Raw genomic sequence first — 17,342 nt, 5'->3', positions numbered from 1 at the left:
GGTACAGCCTTTTTATAGAGGGCATTTTTTCCCTGGCCCATCCACTTGGCATGAGGGATCTGAATGCCTGGCCAGGCTGTGGACCGTGCCCCCTGCTTTGGAAGCACAGAGTCTTAGCCACTGGACCACCAGAGAAATCCCTAGGAAGAGCAACTTGAGAGTATCTTCTAAGTTACAAGTGTATCAATACATATGCTCTAACCCAGGGAATCTTCTCAAAATTTACCCTACCTACTTTTAAAAGTGCAAAATAATGCATGTACAGATTTTCTCACTTCAGAGTAGTTTATAATAGCAAATGACTAAATAACAAATGGCCATCAATGATAAGAAACCAGTTAAATTAGTTATAGTACACCCATACAATGGAATTCTCTGTAGCTAACTTAGGAAAAGAAATTGAAAAAAGGCTGAGGAACCTATATATTTATACTAATAATGGAACAAGATTTTGAAGCAGAACATAGAGTGTACATAAATAGTATTAATATATAGTATGTGCATGGCATTGTTTTTAAAGGGGGGGGGAATGATTTCTACTTGTATTTATTTATATCTCTAGAAGATAAAAGGAGTTAGTAACACTGATTGTCTCCAGGGAAGCAGACTGGTAGCTAGGGGAATGAGTGTGTGTGTGTTCAGTCACTAAGTCCTGTACAACTCTTTATGAGCCCAGAGTCTACAGCACGCCAGGATTCCCTGTCCTTCACAATCTCCCAGAGTTTGCTCAAATTCATGTCCATTGAGTCGGTGACGCTATCTAACCACCTCATCCTCTGCCACCCGCCTTTCCTTTTGCCTTCAATCTTTCCCAGCATCAGGGTCTTTTCCGGTGAATAAGCTCTTTGCATCAGGTGGCCAAAGTACTGGAGCTTCAGCTTCAGCATCAGTCCTTACAATGAATATTCAAGATTGATTTCCTTTAGGATTGATTGATTTGATCTGCTTGCAATCCAATGGGGTTGAGAGGTAGACTTAAAAAAAGGTTTTACTTTGGAATAATTTTAGGTTTAAAGAAAAAAGGTTGTAAAGGTAGTACAGAGTTCCTATATACTCCTTGCCCAATTTCCCTGAAGGTTAACATCTTACATAGTACATTTGTCAAAACTAACAGAGATGAGCATTTGCATATTACTTTTAACTGAACTCTAGACTTTATCAGATTTTACCAACTTTTCCACTAATGTAATTTTTCTGTTTCAGGATCCAGTTAAGGATATCACACTGCAACTAGCCATAACGAATCCCTCAACCTTCCTTGTTTTTCACGACTTTGGTATTTTTAAAAAGTATCAATATTTTCATAAAACGTCTTTTGATGAATTTTTTTTTAATGTTTTCCTCGTGTTTATCCTGGGGCTATGGAGTCGGGTAAGAATAACAGCACAGAGGTAAAGTGCCTTTCTCATCTCATCCTATCACAGGTACAATATATCAACACGACTTACCACTGGTGATTTTAACTCTGACCACTTGGTTAAGGTAGTGCCAGCAGGTCTCTGCACCACGCATACAGTTATTATTTTTCCTTTTCCCGGATTCTTTCCTTTGGAAGGGAGTCACTAAGGCCAGAGTCCACACTTAGTGACTTAGAACAAAGGGGAGATTAAGCTCCGTTTCTTAGAAGAAGGAGTACTTATCTATGTTATTTGGAGTTATTCTAAGGAAGATTCATCTCTTCCCTTCATTTATTTAGTTATTTATATCAGCATAGGCTCATGCATATTTTATGCCTTGGGTTATAATCCAATACTAGGCTATTTCGTTGCTCAATTTTCTATCTTTAGCCATCAGGAGTTTTTTTACACTGGTTGGCACCAGCATCCCTTTGACATACCCTATCCTTTTATTTTTTTACAGTGCTTTCTTACCTTTTGGCACTACAAAATACTAAAGGTTCATGTTGTAATTTCCCTGCCCCAACCCTTAAATCTGCCTTTGCCCCAAGAAGTCCTGGTTCTTTTTATTGGAGAATGGTATTAAAAACCAACATATGGAAGTAGCTGCACTCGTTGCTACTGTGATATCACTGCTTCTAGGCCCTTCTCGGCAGAGAGAGCTGGGAAATATATGTACGTATTCTAACTTATGTGCATACACACATTATCATTATTTCTGTACCTATCCATATATATCAAACTAAATAAAAGATTATACTGGAGTCTCCACTCTAATATAGTACCACAGGGTCCATTCTAGCCTTCCCCTTTGCTTATTTATAATTTGTTTCTTGGACAGTGAGGAACTTGGCTCCCATTATCTACCATTTTTTATTCTTTTCAACCCTCGTGTAGCTATAAATTACTTTTGGAATTGTCAACCTCTGTGAGAAACAAATACATAAGCAGAGCACAGTACTTATGGGCAGTTTTGCCTTCAGCCTGAAACAGTTTCCAGACAAAATATTGTTTTTCAAACACTGAATCAGCTTGCCCTCCATGTCCCCTTTCAGTTCAGTTCACTCAGTTGTGTCCGACTCTTCGCGACCCCATGAACCGCAGCACGCCAGGTCTCCCTGTCCATCACCAACTCCCGAAGTCTACCCAAACCATGTCCATTGAGTCGGTGATGCCATCCAACCATCTCATCCTCTGCCATTCCCTTCTTCTCCTGCCCTCAATCTTTCCCAGCATCAGGGTCTTTTCAGATGAGTCAGCTCTCCGCATCAGGTGGCCAAAGTACTGGAGTTTCAGCTTCAGTCCTTCCAATGAACACCCAGGACTGATCTCCTTTAGGATGGACTGGTTGGATCTCCTTGCAGTCCAAGGGACTCTCAAGAGTCTTCTCCAACACCACAGTTCAAAAGCATCAATTCTTTGGTGCTCAGCTTTCTTTATAGTCCAACTCTCATATCCACACATATCCACGACATAGCCTTGACTAGATGGACCTTTGTTGGCAAAGTAATGTCTCTGCTTTTTAATATGCTGTCTAGGTTGGTCATAACTTTCCTTCCAAGAAGTAAGCGTCTTTTAATTTCATGGCTGCAATCACCATCTGCAGTGATTTTGGAGCCCAAAAATATAAAGTCAGCCACTGTTTCCACTCTTTCCCCATCTATTTGCCATGAGGTGATGGGACCGGATGCCATGATCTTAGTTTTCTGAATGTTGAGCTATAAGCCAACTTTTTCATTCTCCTCTTTCACTTTCATCAAAAGGCTCCCTTTAGTGAGGATATATCATACACGAGTAGTATAATAATACAGACTAGTTCCAAATTGGGAAAGGAGTACGTCAAGACTGTATAGTCACCCTGCTTATTTAACTTATATGTGGAGTACATCATGAGAAATGCTGGACTGGATGAAGCACAAGCTGGAATCAAGACTGCCGGGAGAAATACCAATAACCTCAGATATGCAGATGACATTACCCTCATGGCAGAAAGAGAAGAACTAAAGAGCGTCTTCATGAAAGTGAAAGAGGAGAGTGAAAAACTTGTCTTAAAGCTCAACGTTCAGAAAACTAGGATTAGGGCATCTGGTCCTATCACTTCATGGCAAATAGATGGGGAAACAGTGACAGACTTTATTTTGGGGGGCTCCAAAATCACTGCAGATGGTGATTGCAGCCATGAAATTAAAAGACACTTGCTCCGTGGAAGAAAAATTATGGCCAACCTAGACACCATATTAAAAAGCAGAGACATTACTTTGCCAACAAAGGTCTGTCTAGTCAAAGCTGGGGTTTTTCCAGTTGTCATGTATGGATGTGAGAGCTGGACTATAAAGAAAGCTGAGCACCGAAAAATTGATGCTTTTGAACTGTGGTGTTGGAGAAGACTCTTGAGAGTCCCTTGGACTGCAAAGAGATCCAACCAGTCCATCCTAAAGGAGATCAATCCTGGGTGTTCATTGGAAGGACTGATGTTGAAGCTGAAACTCCAATACTTTGGCCAGCTAATGCAAAGAACTGACTTATTTGAAAAGATCCTGATGCTAGGAAAAATTGAAGGCAGCAGGAGAAGGGGACGACAGAAGATGAGATGGTTGGATGGCATCACGGACTCAATGGATATGAGTTTGAGTAAACTCCAGGAGCTGGTGATGGCAGGGAAGCCTGGCATGCTGCAGTCCATAGGGTCACAGAGCCAGACATGACTGAGCAACTGAACTGAACTGAGTAATACAGGTAATTCATCTGCCACAACCTGCATGCCATCCTGGGATGAAAGGAAGACTTCTCACGGTGGGTCTTTTTGCACCTTTTGAATGTTGTACCACGTGAGTATATTACGTGAGTATATTTTTGAAAATGCAATTTTAACAGCACAATGGTAATTCACTTAGATCTAACAGAATTATTATAAGAGAAATTTTCAAAGGAGCAACTAAGAGTGAAAGGTTAGCAATCTTCTACGTGTTTGATTAATGTAGAGGAGTTTTAGCTCAATAAAGTGTGGCAATCAGGGAATTACTTCCACAGTCTGTTCTGGGTCCTTAACCCACCTACTTTTAAACACAAGACCTAATTAGTCAGTTCTCGCCAAGACCAGACTTTGGCTAAGTGAAGAAGAGGCTTGAGAAAACGAAACTCCAGTTCCCCTTAAGTGTGTGGTCTCTGAACAATAGCTGTGAGCTGAGCTGGGCAGAAGCGTAATCTGGTACTAGAGTAAGAAGCCCAATCTGACTGAGGAAGGGAGTGCTCTAGTTGGGATTCACAGCTCGTGACTGGCACCAATTTAGACATCAGGCACTCTTAGCCTTACTCATGCCAGGATGTGGAAGGCCCAGCTGCTGCCCCTGCTCCTGAGAAAGAGCCAAGGGACAAAATCTGCAAGCAGTGGGGTGGGGGAAGGGGCAGCAGCTGGACTAACAGGACAAACCAAGGCACTGAGACTTAGGTTCCACACCCCATCCTGTGATGGCAATACTTAAGAGACAGACCCATTCCTGGGTTACAAATTACGGTACCACTTGGGAGGGTGGAAAAGGGTACTTTTCTGGAATCTCCTGGACAGAACCCAGGAAGCTCTGCTGAAAAACCCATCTGAAAACAAATTTCAGTAGCAGCCACAAGGGTTAGCATGCGGGAAGCCACAGGGGCCTGATAGCCCTTACTAGCAAAGAATATCACGGAACCGAAGCGTTCTTTTCCAGCAAGACCGTAAGAGCCCCTGTGGATGCTCGGCTAGAGTCTCTCTTCGGAAATACCTCAAATGCTATAGGACAAAGACTTGACTCCTAGGCCCCATTCAGTCACCTCTAACTGTTTCATTAAAAAAATATTGAGGTAAACTTTATACACAGTGAAATGTATAATTTGATTAGTTTTAACAAAAGTATACCTAGAGTAACCAACACCCAAACTAAGACACAGAATATTTCCATCACCAGACAGAGCTCCCCTCGTGCTCCCTATAGTCAATCTCACTCTTATAGCCTGCCTCACATTTTGTAAATGAAAAAGACCTCTTCAGCATTCAGTATATATTATTACAAAGCTGGCTGCTTTATATCAGTAATTACAAAGAAACGTCCATATGCATGTGATCTCTTGAATCCCAGTATACGGGCAAATCCTCCTAGCACAGCCCTTCAGTCTTCATCCTTTCACAAAGACTTCATGTTGAATTAATGCAGCACCAACACAAAAGAGAAGTACAAAAGTCATACAAAATAAGGAAAAAAATGGGGACTTCCCTGGCGGTCCAACGGTTAAGACTCCATGATAGGGGAAACGGGTTTGATCCCCGGTCTGAGAACCTAAGATCCCACATGCCATGTGGTACAGCCCAAAGGAAAAAAAAAATAAGGAAAAAAAAATGAAGAGACAGTAAAGCTGTTGCAACAGTAAATAATAGTAAGAGAAATGTAAGTAAGGTGGTAAAAAACTAGAATCAGTATTTTGAGGATGTTTTCAGAAAGCTGACTAAAACTAACATTTTATTCTAGTCTTGTTGAGCCTATGTTAGAAATGTCTTTCAAAGTTTCATCTTTTTTTCCTTGTCATCCCTATGACCAGACTATCAGGGACAGCTGTCAAAATACCCTTCCACTTTTAGTGGAATGAAAATGTTCTGGAATTTTTAGGGAATGCTGATAGTTGTGGAACATTGTGAATATACTAAGCCACTTATTTCTTAAAGTGGTTACTGTGAATTTTATTTCTTATCTCATTTTTATCTCACTTTTTACAGTGAATTTTATCTCACTATTTCACTTTTTAAAAAGCCTTCTGATCCATTCCTAATCTATCTAAAATGCACAATTAATTATCTGTTCACCAATCTCCATTTGCTCCTCACTGCCTGAGACCTAACTCCTTGGCTTGATGTCATTCACGATTTAGCCCTCAGTCTCCTCCAGCCTCACCTTTCATCATAGCTCCTATCATCCAGTCACATGAGTTCTCAACATGAGAAGCTCTTCCATATCCTCAAGCCTGAAGACATGCTCCCTTGGTTTGGAATGCCTCTTTCTTGCCCTTGTCAGTCTGAGGAACCTCAACTCTTCAAGATCCAGCTCAAATTCCAACTCCTCCTGTGAAGGCTTCCTTGATTTCCAAAACAAAATTACTCCCTTTTACATGTCCCTTTAACCATTCTTTAGGAGTAAAATTCTTAAGTGTATACTGGAGTAGGAGCCGTTCCCTTCTCCAGGGGATCTTCCCAACCCAGAGATCGAACCCAGGTCTTTTGCATTGCTGGCAGATTCTCTGCCATCTGAGCCACCAGGGAAGCCCATCTATCACTAACTTTATTTACTTTTAAATTTTTTTAAAAATGTAATTCTATTTACTTGGCTGTGCTGCGTCTTCACGGCTGCACGAGCTTTTCTCTAGCTGTAGAGAGCGGGCGGCTGCTCTCCTGTTGCACTGCACGAGCTTCTCGTTTTGGTGGCCTCTCCTGTTGGTGGGCTTCCCTGGTGGCTCAGACGGTAAAGAATCTGCTTGCAGTGCAGGAGACCCAGGTTCATACCTGGGTCAGGAAGATCCCTTGAAGAAGCAAATGGCAACCCACTGCAGTATTCTTGCCTAGAGAATCCCATGGACAGAAGAGCCTGGCAGGCTACAGTCCACGGGGTTGCAAAGAGCTGGATACAACAGCGACTAACACTCTTGTTGTGGAACACAGGGTCTAGGGCACACAGGATTCAGGAGTTGTGGTCCCTGTGCTCTGGAGGACAGGCTCAATAGCTGTGGTGCACGGGCTCAGTTGCTCCATGGCGTGTGGGGTCTTCCAGGACCAGGGACGGAACCCCCCATCACTGACTTTAAGTGATTAGTTCTTCCAAATGAAAAACACCTGAATACCTAGAAGTTAAATATGCACTTGAACTCCAGGAATGAAAGAAGCCAGTAAGTTAATTTTCCTAACGGCAGTCTCACAGGCATAAGGAAAAATAAATGTAAGTTTCTCTCCCTATTTAGGTAGATCTAAGTTTTTCCAATGTGTTCAAGATCTGTTCTCTAAAAATGAACCTACTAGCACCTGCTAACTACCCACTCTTTCCTTAGCGGGGCACCAGTTCATGTGGTGCGCTGAGAGTATTTACAGGAGCACTGACATAGAATGCACAATCACACTTCTGTCCGATGGAGGTGCAGCCTCTTGAGTAGCAGCCAAGGGGGCAGGGGGGAGGATGTAAAGGAACAGGAGAGAGAAATCCCAGTCAGTACTCAGTTCCAACCAAGTTCTCAAAATTCCCTTTCTGCTGAGGATGCCACACTTTTCTCAGAACTATATTTATTTTTCTTTAACAGCCTTCTGATTTCAAGAATAGTGGTCTCCTCATGGAACCACAAAGGTGGGAAAATACAATGAAGACTGAAATGAAAGCAAATCCAAATAAGAGGAAGAAATTTTATATCCATCACCTGTAAGGCCAATGTGTTCAAAATCTCTTTTCCCAATTTTTGGACATAGTACTTTTCTTTTGCTCATCCTCAGGCTCAAATTCTTGAGATCATCTTAAGAGTCCTCTCTCACCCTCTAACTAGTTAGGCCTCAAATTCCATAAATTCTTCCTTCAACATCTCTTATTCATTTATTCATCTCTTATACTACCTACTTTTGCTAGTCGCCAGGGGGACTCCACAGTAGGGTATGATATGGAGACGTGTACAGAAGTAGCTACTAAAGTCAGGTAAAAAGTATGAGTGGTTGAGAAATAAGTTTCACAAAGATTCTGAAGTATGAGATGATGTCTGCCTAGAGGATAAGGAGACACTTGGGGGCAGACGCTGAGCACTCAAACTGGGCCTTTAATCCCAGGTCTAACTTGAATTAGATGGAGTTAGTGGAGGGATCTGGGAAGGAAAGCACTTAGGGGAACAGCAAATCAAGGCTGCTGCCTGGAACTAAAGATCCAGGAGGGAAGTGGCAGCCACTGAATGCCTGGCTGAGGAGTCTTTAACCCTTAGGCTGCCAAGTCATTTCTCTTCCATCATTTGCACCCTCTGCATCTGACACCTACTTTCATCAGGAACTCAAATGCAAAACAAAGTTGGTGGTAACTACCTTTGTAATCACAGGGTGTTCCTTCTGCAGTTACAATTTGTAGGGGACGCTGCTGCTGGGAGTAGCTGAATAGAAAGTTGGTCCCTTTCAGCGATCACAAAGCTTGACTTAGGCTGGAGGATTAGAAAGCATATCTTATTCTGCTGCTGCTGCTGCTAAGCCACTTCAGTCGTGTCCGACTCTGTGCAACCCCATAGACGGCAGCCCACCAGGCTCCCCCATCCCTGGGCTTCTCCAGGCAAGAATACTGGAGTGGGCTGCCATTTCCTTCTCCAATGCATGAAAGTGAAAAGTGAAAGTGAAGCCGCTCAGTCCTGTCTGATTCTTCGAGACCCCACGGACTGCAGGCTACCAGGCTCCTCCGTCCGTGGGATTTTCCAGGCAAGAGTACTGGAGTGGGATCTTATTCTGGGGATGCTTCAAAACTCTGTCACCCTTCAACAACTCTAACTAAACCTGGGATATAAGATTAAGAATACCAACTTAATCCTTCTCAAATTCACCTTCACTATATGACTCTCTTGCTCAAGGATCTACACTGACTCCAATTGCCTACAATAGGTCATTCAAATCCCTCTGCTTAGAATCCAAGGTTAGGCATCATTCAACCCCACCAAACCTTTTCAACCTTATCTATTATAACCCCTCGGTTAGTTATCTGTTATTACTAACCTCCTTTCCTAATCAGGAGGGTTAAATTACAACAGGGCTAGTATTACAGACCTAGCTGAGCTGAGTTAAATTTAAACTAGACAATAGTTTAGGCCACTTTTTTTCAGGCATAAAAAATACAAATTTTACAAAAACATTTTAAGAACTTGGCAGTCTTCCTTAAAGAACTTGTAGTTCTTTATATATATATAAATATATATATTTATATATAAATATAAATATATATATTTTATATATATATATATATATATATATAACTTATTCATCCTGGCTTCTCAAATGTGTTCTGAATTTGAAAACCCTAAATTACTTTGTTCATAATGTATAACCGGGAAAGGAAAGAGATACAAATAACACTTTTTATAGTAATGTTCTTTATCTTGGTAACTGGTAGGTGCATGCATTTTTCAAAATCAATGAATGTATGCTTGAGAGTTGTACACTTCACTGAATACAAACTTTATACCAAAATAAACTAAACAAACCCTAGTTAATGACATGCATACCAAAGCAGTCAGAGGGAGGTATACTCATAGCTGCAATTTAAATGATGGACAGATACACGATAAAGCAAATTATATTAAAATGTTAATGGTAGAATCTAGGCAGTGGGTGTGTGTCTTTGAAAAAATTATTAAGACTTTGCTGGATGTTTGAAAATTTTAATAATAAAACATTGGGGGAAATGACACTGATAACACCGTGCAGTTGTTAATTTTAAGCACTGACACAAAGCTGTAAGAAATTTAGCTTAGTGGAATGACTGCACCAGGGATTCATTTGCTCCTTGATGTTTCCATGTCACCCTGCAGATACCTCCTGCAGTCCTTTTCATGGTGTATTGTACTGTTTACATGATTGCCTCTCCCACTACATTGTTAAGTACCTGGCAGTCACAGATCTAGTGTAATTTGTATTTATATATAACTTTGCATCATGTTTGAAAAATGTGTTAGATAACTGTGGAAGCATTGAGTGAAAGTGGGATATCACTAAGGATCAATGGTTTATGCTTCTGACAAATTCACTTTGTTCATTTTTCACACATCCTGAAAGTGATTATGTTCAGTTTTCAAGAGAAATGTATCTTTACTTCTCCCTAAAACATGCAAAATTTCCAAAAATAAAAGTCATCTGTACTGACAATATTACTTTGTATTCTATTACTTAAATGTCAGGTCTGAAGGCCTTCTAACATTCAATAACTACTGAGGGGTTTTTTTTTTTCCCCCTAAAAGAGTGAAGTCTCAGAATTCCAAGGAAATCTGTAATTTGTTTTATCAAATCTTAGATAAGCTGCCAGAACTAAGAGATTCCTAAACTAATCACAAGCGGGAAACAGGAGTTCTGGGGAAAAGATAGAAACAAGCACCACTTGCACATTAAAATGTCACAAAGCAAATTAATCAAGAACTTTAACAAGAAACGGAGGGTAAGCCTTAAGAGGGATACGCAGAACATCTCAAACTCCTCCTAAACAGGTGTCTCTCCTCCTCTCTGCAACTACAGCCAGTCAGAGATCCGGCCGCCCGGCCACTCCCAACATGCCACGCGACTCGAGCCGATGCCGCTGAAGATGCTTCTTCTTACGTCAACTTCATAGAAACAACGTGCTTTCGCGGCACGAGCCCCTGGTTCTAAACTGGAGGACCTGGGTCCGAATCCCAGCTCCTCCACCGGCCTCATCTGAAAGTCTCATGCCCTCGCTGGGCAGCAGTTTCCTCATCTCTGAAACCGTACTGATTCTCCTAACCGCGGCCGGCGCACAGAGTGGCAATAAACCGAGACGAGGGGCGTAAGGGCGTTTTAAGGAAGACTACAAGCGACTCAAAATTTGTTATGGCTCTCAATCATGCGGTGCTCACAACCAGCCCCGGACCAATCTCTCAAAGTCACCGCCGTCCCTTACTGCCTTCCCTCCAGGGGCCTCTGCTGAGGCCTCTCCCTCCTGGATGTCCCAAAGCGGAAGCCGTGCGGCGCCGTCTGCCGTACCTGCAGCCACTTGGTCAGCGGGGCCCTCCTGCTGACCCATGACGAAGTCTTGCACGAGGCCCCACAGGGCGCCCAGAGGCGCCACCGCCTCCAGAGCCGCGGCGGCGGCCATGACGCGAACTGGAGACCGCGGGAGGGGAAGTGGGCGGTGGCACCGGCCGGGTCTCTCAGCGCACGCGCCTCCCCGAGCCAATCGCCAGGCGAAGGCGGAGGGGCGGGGCGCTCCCTGGATCACGTGTCTGCCGGCTCCAGGCCAGGCAGTTCCCGGGAGGGATGGGGACGGTCCCTCCCAAGGGGCGGGGCCTGGGGTCGGGGCGGTGGCTCAGGGAAGGGAAGGCTGCTGCCGGGCACGCAGCCGGGGGCCATTGAGGGCGAATAATTCCCGGCCCAGCTCCCCGGGAGACGGGCGGCGGGGCGGGCACCTGGCTGGGTGGGGCCGAGGGGGCGGTCCGCACCCTGGGGGAAACCAATGAGAAAACCAGGCCCGGCCCAAGGGGGCGGTGCCGTCGGTCACATGCGCACCTGGGGCGGGCGGCGGCGGCGGCGGCGCGGGCACCGCGAGCCGGCGGCAGGCAGCGGGGCTGGGCTGGGGCGGGGTTAGGCAGGTGAGTGACAGGCTGCGGGGGGCCGGCCCCAGTTGGGAGCCCCGAGCTAGCCGGGAGTAGCTGCGGCGGTGCCCGCCCCCTCTCTCCGCCCCTCCAGCGGAGCTGGTCTTCGCCAGGGCACCGTCGCGGGCCCCCCTGGCCCGGCCACCTGGGACTGTGCTGGAGAGTCGGCCACCTCCCTCTCTCCCCTCGCCCGCAAAGTTTGTGGCGAAGCCGGTGCCGGGGTAGAGCGCGCCCGGGGGGAGATTGGTGAGCGTCCGATGCCGGGCAGCAGGAGCCGTTGACCCGGGACGTCGCCGTCCGGGGCAGGAGCGCGGAGCAGCCGATCAGCCCGCCGCCTCCGGTGCATGGGGCCCGGCTGAAGAGCCAGCATGGGCAACTGCGTGGGGAGACAGCGCCGGGAGAGGCCGACCGCCCCAGGACACCCCCGCAAGCGAGCAGGTAAGACGGGGAAGGGAGCAGAGTCGTCGGCGCCCAGCTAGTTTTCCTCCTTCTTGCGGGAGACCTGGGCTTCCCGAGCGACCTCCCGCAGCTCCTGGCGCCTGGGTTTCCCCGATGGCTGCTCCCGAGCCAGGCGGTACCCCCCCCCCCCCCGCCGCCCTTCCCAGCCCCCGTGGCCGGGGAAGCTGAGTTGGGGCAACCGCGAGCCCTGACCCGTCTGCGAGCCCAACTCGCTCCAACTGGGAAGCTCCGGGTGGGGGTTGGGTCAGGGGCAGGAAATGTTTGCAGACCGCTGAGGGGCCGACGGAGGGAAGGAGGGCCCCGGGCTGGGGCGCAGCTGGCCTGGCCACGGGGCCGTGGTCGGAAGCCCGCACGTCGGGGCACGGCGCGGGCGCCCAGGCGTCCTCAGAACTCTGAGCGAGCGAGACGAGCACAGTCTCTCCTTCCAAAGACTGTGTCATTATCAGGCTGCAGATCATGTCTGCTGGAATCCGACTTGCAAAAAGCAGCGCAGGACTCTGGGAAAGAAATCTTTATTTTTCCCGCAGGGCTTTTTAGAGCCTCCGGGCCGTCTGGGAGTCTAGGAAAGGTGGGGTGCGGGGTGGGAATCGCGCTCGGGTTGTTGGGATCCTTCCCAACCTTGGGGATGGGATCTGCTCGCTGGTGATCCGCGAGGGCCGGCAGCGCCTTCTCACTTTCTGGGTACACTCCTCCTATCCTGGCGCTCCGCCTGGGTAAGAGGTCTGGCGGTCGTTTCCCCGGGTCAGGTACTCACTTCACTTCCTTCTTAGAGAGTGTTGCAAGGACCTTCTGAGAATGATAAAATCGCACACTTTAGAGCTCAAGGAGACCTTCGAAACTTGTCTAGAGTCCAGATAGACCTACCTCTTCATGGCTATATTAAAAGCCCAGATCCAGAGAATTTGAGCAACTTGTCCTCAGCCACTCAGCTAGTTAGTAGTGCAGCTGGGATTAGAACGCAGTCTCTTACTCAGTTGCCACATATCCCTTTATGTAAGAGGAGCCACAGGCAGAGTTATTAATGAAGTAGAAACTCTGCTTGCTGTTTCCTGTCTCCTTTGACACCACAGGTTTGTGCTGCTTGAGTTTCGGAAACTGGGAATGAAAATGAGGGGAAACAAGGGGAAAGCGGGGAAGGATGTCTCTGTGTTGGACAGGATGACTTGGGCAAGAAGCAACATGTTTTTTATAGGGAGGATGACATAAAATTTAGCATTGAAATCCATTTGTCTGAGGGCAACACAAGCCATTCTTCTGACGTGGAAAGAGGGTTCTCAAATCCAAGGGCTTTCTTTCATTCATTTATTCAACAAATACTTATTATTTATGTGCTCAGTGTATGTAATTGATTAGTAGGGTTTTTTTTTTTTTTTTTTTTTTAACTGTTGACAACCCTCTCCCCTTTGACACTACCCTCCGGGCAAAAACTTTTCCTTCCTTGGCATTTTGGTTTTTCTCTGATCACTCAGGCCCACCATCACCTCCCAGTGTGGGACACCATGGTTCTGTTTTTTTTTTTTTTTTTAATTTATCTATGTATTTATTTATTTTTCGCTGTGCTGGGTTTTCCTGGTTGCAGGGAGTAGGGGGCTACTCTTTTGTGATGTGAGGGCTTCCCATTGCAAGGGATTCTCTTGTTGCGGGGCACAGGCTCTAGGGCTCAGGAGCTTCAGTAGTTGCAGCTCACCGGCTCTAGAGCGCAGGCTCCATACTTGTGGTGCAGAGCTTAGTTGCTCTGAGGTATGTGGACTCTTCCCAGACCAGGGATGGAACCCATGTCCCCTGCATTGGCAGGCAGATTCTTATCCACTGCACCACCTGGGAAATACCCAAGGTTCAGTTTTACATTCTTTTTTTTTCTTCTCGTCTCCCTCCCAGAGAAATCTTAGACCCACAACTCTTTGTCCATTGGAAAGACACCTACACTCTATCTTCAGCTATTGCCTCTCCAACCCCAGACTCATGTACTGGACACTGATGTAACTAACTTCAGAGTCAATGCTTCTAAATCAGCTCTGTTTCTCCCCGCCTTCAACTAGCTTCCCTATACGCTTCCATTCTTCCAGCTGTCTAAACTTATACTTTGAGGAACCCTCTCTGCTAACTTTCTTTGCCTCCATGACCTGGAGGAGTCATTCTCTGGGACCTGCTAGTTCTTCACTCAGCAGGTCTTACAGACCCACTCCTTGTTTCCTCAAAGCCAGCTCATCTCCCAGGCTGAAGTTAGTTTCCCAGCAGAGACAAGTACATCTTCAGTCATTCATCCAATGCCTACACACGCTGGTATCCCAGAAGACTTCTGTTAAATTCACCTATTCCAGTCCCTGTAGTTCTATGTTCAGAAATCTTTATGCACCTCCCACTCCTGCAAGAACTTTAACTTCCAAGGCTGTTCAGGTCAGGTCCAGTCCTTCCTTTTATGACACAATTTCTTTCTCTTCCTTGACATTAAGGCCACCTGTGTTTGCTCATGCCCTTTCCCCTTTCTTATCAAGAGCCTTTCTTCTCTTCAAGGTCCACCTCCAATCCCTTATCTTTCTAGAAGCACCTTGCCTGACAAATCCCCCAGATCCCCCAGCAGATAGAGTTGCTGTTTCTGAGTTGCCTTATGCCACTTACTTAGCAGTGATCCACTCCATATTATTAGACAGTTCTTTGATGTTATAGTCTTCTATTAGCAACGGCACTACAAGCCTTCAAGACCTTGTATGTGTGTGTGTTTGCCTCTCTCACTCGTTCATAGTGTCATACACACACACCCTAGGCACTTAGCACAATGACTTGTACAGAGGAAGCACTCAATTTTTGTTGATTTTAAAAACTTGCACGGGAATTCCCTGGTGATCCAGTGGTTAGAACTCAGCACGTTCACTGCTGTGACCCAGGTTCAATCTCTGGGAACTAAGATCCCATGAGCTTCACAGCTCAGCCCCCCAAAATTAGATATAAATAAATAAAAATTTCATCTTAACATTTTACTGAGGTATATATCTGCATTAAAAAAAGAAAATCTGCTGGTGTATCTTTATTTCACTTTTGTGGGTCCTGCTATGAACAGCTTTATTCATGAAGTCCAAAGCCAAGCAGAACCCTGGAGGATGACAAATTTGGTACAAGCGAAGGAACCATTCTTAACCTCACAGCGTGTACCTAGTGTTTCCTATGACACCTGTAGTTTCCGTGTTGACTAGGACATAATTTTATGTTATAAGACTGATGCCTAAAACTCCCACTGTAACTCTTACCCCTCCTTTGTCATTGAAGAAGCCCTCTACAGAAGACTAAAACCCTCCTTCTAGTCCTGGGCCTGTAGCTGGGTAACCCTGAGCGAGTCATCAACCGTCTTAGGGTTGCACTTGCATTATATCAGAAAGGGAGGGGACTATAGAGCTGTTTTTAATCATCTCCACAAAGGTAGCGATTCTAAACTGGGAGGTTAATGAGCTGAAATCTTACGCCTGGTTATGTCACTCATTGGCCATAGTTATCTCTTCCTGGTCATTTGGTGGGTGAAGCAGAGACACGATGCCCATGGTCAGGGAGTCTTGCTTTAGCTAGAAGGATTAGGCAGTGCTCTCATCTCATCAAGATTTGGGGTTGTCACTTTTTTTTTTTTCCTCACCTATTACTTGCAATAGGTTCCCAGTAGGTCTGTGTTCTCGCCTTCAGGTGCTGAGTGGTCTTTTCAAACTTCGGAGAATACATGAATGAGGGGAATGACCCTTCTGGGGGGCTCTCATCAGCCTGTGCTTGTGCCCTGGATAGATGCAATCTCTCTGCCTGTGAGTGGGCGAGGGAGCCCCTCCCCTGCCCATCCCAGGGAGAAGTCGATGTGGTAGAACAGGCAGGTCTCTTGCCCAGCTCCACCCTTTGAGAATGTGGCAAAGCTGAAACCCAGATATCTGTGATGTGCCAAGCATATCCGCTTACATTCTGGAATCTCAAGCTCGGGGTGGACAGACCCAAGGCCCTGTTTTGGGCTGGCTGGGCTTGGCGCTGTGCTTACAAGAGAGTGTACTTCTCCTTGTGTGGGCTGCTGTGACTATTCTTAAGGGAGTAATTGGGCAACTTCTCCATTTGCTCAGTAAATATTTACCGAGTGCCAGGTACCTTGCTGGGTGTGAACTGACATGGTCCTTGGCCTCATGGAGCTTATAGTTTGGGGTGGGGGGGCCAGACAGTAAACAATCTGACCATACATGGAGATCCTGTATGATAATACATACAATTATGTATTATTATATGTGCTGGTGATTCCCACATATATCATTTCAACCCATTTGGTCTAACTCCAGCCATGTATATTCTGCTGCCTACTCAACACATCTTGTGTCTAAAAGTCTTCTCAGTTTAATGTGTCCAAAACAGAATGAACCCTCCCACCCTCACCGCCTGCCCCCATTCTCCCAGTCTTTACCATCTCAGCTGATGATGATTTCATTCTTCCAGTTGCTCAGACCCCCCAAAATTCTATCATCATCCCTGGCTCCTCCCTTTCTCTCAATCCCACATCCATTTAATCAATAAATCCTGTTGACTTCACCTTAAATATATCCAGCACTTGACTCTCACCATCATTACTACTTTCATCCTGGTCTAAGCTACCCATCGGCCTTTTAACTGACCTTCCTGCTTCCTCCCTTGTCTCCCAACAGACTATTTTCATCATAGCAGCCAGAGAGATGCTGCAAACTGTAAGTCAGATTCTGTTACTCCTTTGTTCCCCATCTCATCCTGAGTCCTTGTGTTGGCCTACAAGGCATGAGAGGATGTTCACCACCTTGCCTTTCCTCAGCCTTCTCTGGTTCTTCATTCCCCTGCCACCCTCTAATAGCTAAATGGGTTTCCCCCTCTCCCCCTCCAAGACTCGCCACGTCTCATCAGTCACGCTCTCCCAGGCCATCCTTTTTAAAATTGATCCCTTTTTAAAATTTAAGGGAAGTGGTCAAGGTCAAGTGCATTCAACGGGAGGGGCTATAGTGTCTTTGCCACTTTCTTGAATGGTGCACTTGGGCAAGTCATTTGTTTTTTGCTCATTTGTTTTCCCTCCACTGCCTGCTCTCAGCATTATCTCCACCTTTTCCCTATTTTATTTTTCTCCCTGTCACTTCGCACCACCTGACATTGGCTATCTCCCCTACTCTGTGC

The 17,342-nt window shown here is 45.8% G+C and overlaps 2 protein-coding genes across 5 annotated transcripts in view; one reads left to right on the top strand and one right to left on the bottom strand.

The window, feature by feature from the left end:
- Nucleotides 1–11,489, bottom strand: part of MMS19 (MMS19 homolog, cytosolic iron-sulfur assembly component) — a 34,281-nt gene extending 22,792 nt beyond the window's left edge. The window contains exon 1 of one of the 3 annotated variants that reach the window (XR_001917310.1): nt 11,128–11,286. Coding sequence is in view for 2 of the 3 variants with exons in the window: in XM_018041300.1 (XP_017896789.1) it covers nt 11,128–11,239 (112 nt within the window). In the remaining variant the exon portion in view is untranslated. Of the gene's footprint in view, nt 1–11,127 lie in introns of all 3 variants that reach the window. The other 2 variants (XM_018041300.1, XM_018041301.1) reach the window with 2 other exon arrangements.
- UBTD1 (ubiquitin domain containing 1) overlaps nt 11,678–17,342 on the top strand; it is a 50,283-nt gene continuing 44,618 nt past the window's right edge. Inside the window, exons 1-2 of one of the 2 annotated variants that reach the window (XM_018041304.1) lie at nt 12,066–12,173; nt 16,850–16,888. Coding sequence is in view for 1 of the 2 variants with exons in the window: in XM_018041303.1 (XP_017896792.1) it covers nt 12,104–12,173 (70 nt within the window). In the remaining variant the exon portion in view is untranslated. Of the gene's footprint in view, nt 12,174–16,849; nt 16,889–17,342 lie in introns of both variants that reach the window. The other variant, XM_018041303.1, reaches the window with a different exon arrangement.

Source organism: Capra hircus, chromosome 26 (genome assembly GCF_001704415.2).
Source record: "Capra hircus breed San Clemente chromosome 26, ASM170441v1, whole genome shotgun sequence".
Taxonomy (NCBI): domain Eukaryota; kingdom Metazoa; phylum Chordata; class Mammalia; order Artiodactyla; family Bovidae; genus Capra; species Capra hircus.
This window is presented reverse-complemented; position numbering and strand designations above follow the sequence as displayed.